This window comes from Brassica napus, chromosome A5 (assembly GCF_020379485.1).
Source record: "Brassica napus cultivar Da-Ae chromosome A5, Da-Ae, whole genome shotgun sequence".
NCBI classification, from domain to species: domain Eukaryota; kingdom Viridiplantae; phylum Streptophyta; class Magnoliopsida; order Brassicales; family Brassicaceae; genus Brassica; species Brassica napus.
In genome coordinates, this window is record NC_063438.1 from 513,152 (window position 1) to 523,247 (window position 10,096).

Sequence of the window (10,096 nt, forward strand, 5' to 3'; positions counted from 1 at the left end):
ACCATTGTAACATTATCATTATAAAAATGCGTCGGTTCGAATTATTTTCCCATACCTTTCTCTGTGGGTTTTGTTTTTTTGTTGTTGTTTGATGCGTCAAAGGAGTTTCTCTGTTGTGAGTCAGAGAGGAGACAACAAACAAAAATGGATGATTGCTGCGCCGTTTGCGCCGAGAATCTAGAATGGGTTGCTTACGGCTTCTGCGGCCACCGAGAGGTTTGCTCCACCTGCGTCGTTCGCCTCCGCTTCATCCTCGGCGATCGCCGCTGCTGCATCTGCAAAACCGATTGCCCCATCGTCTTCGTCACAAAGGTCACACCTTTTTCACCTCTAACCATCTCTTAAATAGTTAAATGTCTCAACTTTGTTGGTTCTCTTAGTAGCAAAAGTAAAGGTTAAGCCTTTTTCACCTCACTGTGCTTTAAAGGTCTCATAACATTTACTAAAAGCTTTGATCTTTACACTTGCAGGAGTTTGGTGATGATACAAAGACGATTACTGACTTCTCGACGTTGCCAACAGAACCAAAGGAAGGTCGTGTAGGCTCCTTCTGGTACCATGAAGAAACCAAAGTCTTCTTTGATGACTTCAACCAGTACACAAGGATTAAGTCAATGTGCAGACTCTCCTGCACCTCTTGTGTCTCTAACCATCGTTTGCGGTTTAAGAGCGTTGAGCACTTGAAGAATCACTTGAACCAGCAGCATAAGTTGCATATGTGCAGTTTATGTCTTGTGGGTCGTAAGGTCAGGGGCTGAGACTAGTACTACTACCACCCTCTTTGGTCTTAAGGTTTTGTGATGAACAAAGCTCATGCTTTTTTGTTATGACAGGTATTCATTTGTGAGCAGAAGCTGTTTACTAAGGAGCAGTTGAATCAGCATATAAGTAGCGGTGACTCTGAAGTTGATGGAAGTGAGAGTGAGAGAGGAGGCTTCACTGGTCATCCTATGTGCGAGTTCTGTAAGCGTCCGTTCTATGGTGGCAATGAGCTTTACACTCATATGTCTAGAGAGCATTACACCTGTCACATTTGCCAAAGGTGACTGTACTTTTATTATGAATTTTGATTGACCTTGGAATGATTTAATCTGATTCAATCTGGCATTGTAGGTTGAGACCGGGTCAATATGAGTATTATGGAAACTATGATGATCTGGAGGTATGAATGTATATCCTATGGTATAATGTATGTGGCTGCATTGAGTTCTCATTTGATTTTGTAACAGGCTCACTTCCGCAGTGACCATTTCTTATGTGAAGACGAGTCTTGTCTTGCTAAGAAGTTCATAGTTTTCCAAACTGAACCTGAGTTGAAAGTAAATCCTTTTCTTCCTTTCTGTTCCCACTGTTTGATACCTTCTTTGCTCTATTAAAAGTATTACTTGCATTTGTTTTTAGAGGCACAACACAGTTGATCATGGAGGTAGAATGTCTCGGTCTCAGCAAAGTGCATCGTTACAGGCATGTAACTATCTCTCTTGTCAGCTTGTGTGTTGATTTCTGCTTGCCTAATGTTTAATATTTGGTTCGGTTTCAGATTCAAGCGGCTTTCCAGGTTCAGAGTCGCCGTGGAAGGAGACGATCATCTCAAGCACCTTATGCCATTGACGACGGTTATCCTCTTCTTCAAACTATGAGGAGCCCTGGAGGATCACGTCTGGGAGAATCTTCTTTCCCTCCACTCTCTGTGCAAGCAAACCGAGGAGTGCAAACAAGATTTGGACAGAACTCAGAGAGTAACAATCTAAGACATGAAGCAAATAGAAGTGCAGCTGCTAGGTCTTCTCAAACCTGGCCAGCGTTAATCCGAGGCCCAACTCAAGCATCTGTTCCAAGCAGTATACAATCTTCTAGCGCTTCTGCTCAATCTCAGTCTAGAACTCTTGCTTCTGCTCAAGCATCAGTTGGTGGATGTTCATCTGGTTCTTCACTGAATCCCTGCAATGCAAAGAGGAATCATCACACATCTTCAACTGCTAAAACGTCTGATACAAGATCACTAGAGCAGCCTTCTCATCCTGGTTTTCCTCCAGCTTCTGCTGTGAAGTCTGATAACAAGAGTTTGGTTGATAAAATACGCTCCAGCCTCGGTCACGATGAAGAGTTATTCAAGGCCTTCAAAGATACATCAGGAAAGTATCGTCATGGTTCGATAGATGCTAGAACTTACTTAGAGTATGTGAAAGGGTATGGGTTGTCTCACTTAGTTCTCGATATGGCTAGACTCTGCCCTGACCCTAAGAGACAGAAGGAGCTCATTGATACCTATAATGCTTGCTTGAAGAGCAGTTCACAGACAAAAGAGAGTTGCGGTTTGAAGAAAAACAAAGGGAAAGCTGTGAAAGTTGAAAGTAGCAGTGACTCCATGGGGTTTAAGTTGCAGTTCTCTGACAAATCTCAGGATGAAGACAAGGTGAAGGTACAGAAAGACAAAGGCAAAGCAGTTGTGGACACTTCATCTGGTGGTGGAGTGGGATTAGGCGGCAACACAGGGAAGCAATTTAAGAAAACTCCAAAGTTTCTTAGAGCACGTCTTGGCGAGAAATCCATGGCTGCAAACCTTAGGAGTTCTTCTAACTCAACAGAGCCTGAAGGAGAATCCAAGAATGTTGACTCCAAAAGTAGCCAGAGCTCTCCCGGTGGGTTGCAACTTCGTGGTGCTTGGCGGAGAGGAAGTGCAAAACTCTTCTCCTAGTTAAATAAAAAAGAATCTGTGTTCTCTTTTGCTTCCTTAGGAAAATAGACAGTGATATGACTGATTTTGCACAGATGAACCAAGTCTAGATCATCGAATAGTCATATAAGCTTGCATGTGTGTTTGTTTGGGTCTTTTTGATGTAGTGACAGAGCTTATGTTGAAGTATATGGACTAACAACATCGAATGTTAGCAAATGCAAAGGAATCCATTTTGTCTTTAGACAAAGAAAAACTCTTTAACACTAATTAACTTTGCCTAGAAAGCCTCAAAGAAACTAACAGGTAAGTCCCAGTTGCATAAACGCACTTGCTTGGGGCAGAATGTTGTTAACAAATACGAATAAGGTTTTACCAAGAGACAGATGATGCATTGCAATATTGTATCATTCACGATTCGACGATTGTGAAATAGGCACAAACACAACGTCTCTGTATCGTTGAAGATTTCATCTATCAACAGTATCTACAGTTGTTGCTTGAACCATTACTATTTTAACAACAAAGCGAGGATAGCTCAGTTGGGAGAGCGTCAGACTGAATATCTGAAGGTTGCGTGTTCGCACCGCAAGTGTATGTTTTTTTTAATTCCTTGTTAAATTAATTTTTGTAGAGTTTGTGAATTTTAAAAGTTGATAGAATTTAAAAGTTAGGTGGATCGTGAACATTACGGTAAATGCTCTATATAATGAATTTTACATTCTTTAGTGTTGTTTAAAATTATCTAACCACAATATATACTAAACTCTTTTTTATGGTACATAAGTATCGTTTCTATTTTTTTTAACAATTAATTTAATATAGTGAAGTTTACACACTTTAATGTTGTTAAAAAATTTCTAATCACATTATAAGTTTGTATTAATGTATGCTAAACTATCTTTCATAGTACATAGACATCACTATAGTTTTTTAAAATTTAATTTAATAAATTTTATATACTAATTAAACCAGTGGACTAAATACTATAAAATATATATATATTCTCTAGAGAAACGGACACAACATACATTTCAAATATCTTTGACAATCATCATATGTCTGTTAAGAATGCAACTATGCAATAAAAAAACAGTGTCTTATTTTTTAATTTTTTCTCAAATCTCAAGGTTAACCCCTACAAAATTGAGTTCTTCGGTAATTACAATATATATTGAAGTCTACATTCTTTAGTGTTGTTTAATTTTTTTTTAACAATTCTAAATTTATATTAATGTATGCTAAAATCTCTTTCATGGTATATATACATCACTATATTTTTTAAAAATTTAATTTAATAAATTTTATGTACTACTTAAATCAGTGGACTAAACAGTATAAAATATATATTCTCTAGAGAAACAAACACAACATACATTTCAAACCTCTTTGATCATCATCATATGTCTGTTAAAGATGCAACTATGCAATAAAAAAATTGTCAAATTTTTTGATTTTTTTCCAAAATCTGAAGGTTAACCCCTACAAAATTGAGTTTTTCGATAAATGCTCTATATAATGAAGTTTACACTCTTTAATGTTGTTTAAACATCTCTAACCATATTATAAATTTATATTAACGTATGCTAAACTCTTTTTCATGGTACATAGACATCATTATAGTTTTTAAAAATTTAATAAATTTTATATACTACTTAAATTAGTGGACTAAACACTATAAAATATATATTCTCTAGAGAAACGGACACAACATACATTTCAAACCTCTTTTAACATCATCATATATCTGCTAAGGATGGAACTATGCAATAAAAAAATATTGTCAACTTTTTTGAATTTTTTCTCAAAATCTGAAGGTTAACCCCTACAAATTTGAGTTTTTTGGTAATTGCAACATATATTAAAGTTTACATTCTTTAGTGTTGTTTAAAATTTTTTAAACACATTATAAATTTGTATTTATGTATGCTAAACTCTCGTTCATGGTACATAGACATCAATATAGTTTCTAAGAATTTAATTTAATAGATTTTATATACTACTTAAATCAGTGGACAAAACACTATAAAATATACATTCTCTAGAGAAATGGACACAACATACATTTCAAACCTCTTTGACCATCATCATATGTTTGTTAAGGATGCTACTATGCAATAAAAAAAGATTGTAAAATTTTTTGAATTTTTTTCAAAATATGAAGGTTAAGCCCTACAAAATCGAGATTTTTCGGTTAATATTCTATACAATGAAGTTTACACCCTTTAATGTTGTTTAAAAATTTATAACCACATTATTCATTTGTATTAATGAATGCTAAAATCTCTTTCATGGTACATAGACATCACTATAGTTTTTAAAAATTTAGTTTAATAAATATTATATACTACTTAAATCAGTTGACTAAACACTATAAAATATACATTCTCTAGAGAAATAGACACAATACACATTTCAAGCCTCTTTGACCATAATCATATGTCTGTTAAAGATGCAAATATGCAATAAAAAAAGATTGTCAAATTTTTTAATTTTTATATTAATGTATATTAAACTCTCTTTCATGGTACATGGGCATCGTTTAAATTTTTTGTTAATTAATTTAGTAAAACTTCATAATACTCCCTAAATTTTTTTTTTTTTTTAATACTCCCTAAATTGGTTGACTAACTACTATAAAATCGCTATTCTCTAGAAAAACGGAGAAAACAAAGGTTCCAAACCTCTTTGACCTTCATCACATGTTAGTGAAGGATGCAACTATGCATTAAAATAGAATTTTAATTTTTTTGATTTTTTGTCAAAATCTATGGTTAACCCCTACGAAAATATTTAATTTTCCGTAAATACTCTATATACTGAAGCATATGAGCTTTAGTGTTGTTTTAAATTTTCAAAACACATTCTACATTTGTATTGATGTATATTAAACTCTCTTTCACAGTATATGAGCATCGATTAAATTTTTAATCAATTAATTTAGTAAAACTTCATAATACTCCCTAAATTAGTTGACTAACCACTATAAAATCGCTATTTTCTAGAAAAACGGAGACACCAAAGGTTCCAAACCTCTTTGACCTTCATCATATATTAGTGAATGATGCAACTATACATTAAAATAGATTTTTCATTTTTTTGAATTTTTCTCAAAATCTATGGGTTAACCCCTACGAAAATATAAAATTTTGAGGTCAATTCTCTATATACTGAAACCCATGAGCTTTAGTGTTGTTTTAAAATTTCTAAACACATTCCATATTTGTATTAATGTATATTAAACTCTCTTTCATGGTACACGGACATCGTTTAAATTTTTTTGTCAATTAATTTAGTAAAACTTCATAATACTCCATAAATTGGTTGACTAACCACTATAAAATCGTTATTCTCTAGAAAAACAGAGACAACAAAGGTTCCAAACCTAATTGACCTTCATCATATGTTAGTGAAGAATGCAACTATGCATTAAAATAGAATTTTCATTTTTTTTCGAATTTTTGTCAAAATCTATGGGTTAACCCTACGAAAATATTTGATTTTCCATAAATGCTCTATATACTGAAGCCTATGAGCTTTAGTGTTGTGTAAATATTTCTAAACACATTATACATTTGTATTAATGTATATTAAACTCTCTTTCATGGTACATGGGCATAGTTTAAGTTTTTTATCAATTAATTTAGTAAAACTTCATAATGCTCCCTAAATTGGTTGACTAACCACTATAAAATCGCTATTTTCTAGAGAAACGGAGACAACAAAGGTTCCATACCTCTTTGACCTTCATCATATGTTAGTGAATGATGCAACTATACATTAAAATAAAATTTTCATTTTTGAATTTTGTCAAAATCTATGGGTTAACCCCTACGAAAATATTTAATTTTTAGGTAAATTCTCTATATACTGAAACCCATGAGCTTTAGTGATGTTTTAAAATTTCTAAACACATTCTACAGTTGTATTAATGTATATTAAACTCACTTTCATGGTACATGGACATCGTTTAAATTTTTTGTCAATTAATTTAGTAAAACTTCAAAATACTCCCTAAATTGGTTCACTAACCTTTATAAAATCGCTATTCTTAAGAAAAACGGAGACAACAAAGGTTCCAAACCTATTTGACCTTCATCATATGTTAGTGAAGGATGCAACTATGCATTAAAATATAATTTTAATTTTTTTTGAATTTTTGTCAAAATTTATGGGTTAACCCCTACGAAAAAATTTAATTTTTCGTAAATGCTCTAGATACTGAAGCCTATGAGCTTTAGTGTTGTTTTAAAATTTCTAAACACATTCTACATTTGTATTAATGTATATTAAACTGACTTACATGGTACATGGACATCGTTTAAAATTTTTGTCAATTAATTTAGTAAAACTTCATAATACTCCCTAAATTGGTTGACTAACCACTATAAATCGCTATTCTCTAGAAAAACGGAGACAACAAAGGTTCCAAACCTCTTTGACCTTCATCACATGTTAGTGAAGATGCAACTATGCATTAAAATAGAATTTTCATTTTTTTGAATTTTTGTCAAAATCTATGGGTTAACCCCCTACGAAAATATTTAATTTTCCGTAAATACTCTATATACTGAAGCCTATGAGCTTTAGTGTTGTTTTAAATTTTCAAAACACATTATACATTTGTATTAATGTATATTAAACTCTCTTTCACAGTATATGGGGATCGTTTAAATTGTTTGCCAATTAATTTAGTAAAACTTCATAATACTCCCTAAATTGGTTGACTACCCACTATAAAATCGCTATTTTCTAGAAAAAAGGAGACAACAAAGGTTCCAAACCTCTTTGACCTTCATCATATGTTAGTGATTGATGCAACTATACATTAAAATAGAATTTTCAGTTTTTTGAATTTTTTTCAAAATCTATGGGTTAACCCTTACGAAAATATATAATTTTTAGGTAAATTCTCTATATACTGAAACCCATGAGCTTTAGTGTTGTTTAAAATTTCTAAACACATTCCACATTTGTATTAATGTGTATTAAACTCTCTTTCATGGTACATGGACATCGTTTAAATTTTTTTGTCAATTAATTCAGTAAAACTTCATAATACTCCATAAATTAGTTGACTAACCACTATAAAATCGCTATTCTCTAGAAAAACGGAGACAACAAAGGTTCCAAACCTAATTGACCTTCATCATATGTTAGTGGAGGATGCAACTATGCATTAAAATAGAATTTTCATTTTTTTTGAATTTTTCTCAAAATCTATGGCCTACGAAAATATATAATTTTTAGGTAAATTCTATATATACTGAAACGCATGAGCTTTAGTGTTGTTTAAAATTTCTAAACACATTGCACATTTGTATTAATGTATATTAAACTCTCTTTCATGATACATGGACATCGTTTAAATTTTTTTGTCAATTAATTTTGTAAAACTTCATAATATTCCATAAATTGGTTGACTAACCACTATAAAATCGCTATTTTCTAGAAAATCGGAGACAACAAAGGTTCCAAACCTATTTGACCTGCATCATATGTTAGTGAAGGATGCAACTATTCATTAAAATATAATTTTCATATTTTTGAATTTTTCTCAAAATCTATGGGTTAACCCCTACGGAAATATTTAATTTTTTTGTAAATGCTCTATATACTGAAGCCTATGAGCTTTAGTGTTGTTTTAAAATTTATAAACACATTCCGCATTTGTATTAATGTATATTAAACTCACTTTCATGGTACATGGACATCGTTTAAATTTTTTGTCAATGAATTTAGTAAAACTTCATAATACTCCCTAAATTGGTCGACTAACCTTTATAAAATCGCTATTCTCTAGAAAAACGGAGACAACAAAGGTTCCAAACCTCTTTGACCTTCATCACATGTTAGTGAAGGATGCAACTATGCATTAAAATAGAATTTTCATTTTTTTGAATTTTAGTCAAAATCTATGGGTTAACCCCTACGAAAATATTTAATTTTTCGTAAATACTCTATATACTTAAGGCTATGAGCTTTTGTGTTGTTTTAAATTTTCAAAACACATTATACATTTGTATTAATGTATATTAAACTCTCTTTCAAAGTATATGGGCATCGTTTTAATTTTTTTTACCAATTAATTTAGTAAAACTTCATAATACTCCTTAAATTGGTTGACTAACCACTATAAAATCGCTATTTTCTAGAAAAACGGAGACAACAAAGGTTTCAAACCTCTTTGACCTTCATCATATATTAGTGAATGATGCAACTATACATTAAAATAGAATTTTCATTTTTTTGAATTTTTTTCAAAATCTATGGGTTAACCCCTATGAAAATATACAAATTTTAGGTAAATTCTCTATATACTGAAACCCATGAGCTTTAGTGTTGTTTTAAAATTTTTAAACACATTCCACATTTGTATTAATGTATATTGAACTCTCTTTCATAGTACATGAACATCGTTTAAATTTAGTTGTCAATTAATTTAGTAAAACTTCATAATACTCCATAAATTGGTAGACTAACCACTATAAAATCGCTATTCTCTAGAAAAACGGAGACAACAAAGGTTCCAAACCTAATTGACTTTCATTATATGTTAGTGAAGGATGCAAATATGCATTAAAATAGAATTTTCATTTTTTTTTGACTTTTTTTGTCAAAATCTATGGGTTAACCCCCCTACGAAAATATTTAATTTTTCGTAAATGCTCTATATACTGAAGCATATGAGCTTTAGTGTTGTTTAAAAATTTCTAAACACATTCTACATTTGTATTAATGTATATTAAACTCTCTTTCATGGTACATGGGCGTCGTTTAAATTTTTTATCAATTAATTCAGTAAAACTTCATAATACTCCCTAAATTGTTTGACTAACCACTATAAAATCGCTATTTTCTAGAAAAACGGAGACAACAAAGGTTCCATACCTCTTTGACCTTCATCATATGTTAATGAATGATGCAACTATACATTAAAGTAGAATTTTTATTTTTTTGAATTTTTCTCAAAATCTATGGGTTAACCCCTACAAAAATATTTAATTTTTAGGAAAATTCTCTATATACTGAAACCCATGAGCTTTAGTGATGTTTTAAAATTTCTAAACACATTCCACATTTGTATTAATCTATATTAAACTCTCTTTCATGGTACATGGACACCGTTTAAATTTTTTGTCAGTTAATTTAGTAAAACTTCATAATACTCCATAAATTGGTTGACTAACCACTATAAAATCGCTATTTTCTAGAAAATCGGAGACAACAAAGGTTCCAAACCTATTTGACCTGCATCATATGTTAGCGAAGGATGCAACTATTCATTAAAATATAATTTTCATTTTTTTGATTTTTTCTCAAAATCTATGGGTTAACCCCTACGAAAATATTTAATTTTTTGTAAATCTATATATATAAAGAAATGTTCGCCTCTCTCCCGTGAAGCCACGTCATCAA

The 10,096-nt window shown here is 31.5% G+C and overlaps 1 protein-coding gene across 1 annotated transcript; it reads left to right on the forward strand.

Moving 5' to 3' along the window:
* The first annotated feature begins 52 nt into the window (after positions 1 to 52).
* Positions 53 to 2,927, forward strand: LOC106436384 (E3 ubiquitin-protein ligase hel2-like). Its single transcript, XM_013877347.3, has 7 exons — positions 53 to 312; positions 471 to 746; positions 834 to 1,042; positions 1,114 to 1,162; positions 1,230 to 1,319; positions 1,402 to 1,464; positions 1,541 to 2,927. The coding sequence occupies exons 1-7, from the start codon at positions 145 to 147 to the stop codon at positions 2,696 to 2,698; spliced, it is 2,013 nt and encodes a 670-aa protein (XP_013732801.1). The 5' UTR covers positions 53 to 144; the 3' UTR covers positions 2,699 to 2,927.
* The last annotated feature ends 7,169 nt before the right edge of the window (positions 2,928 to 10,096 follow it).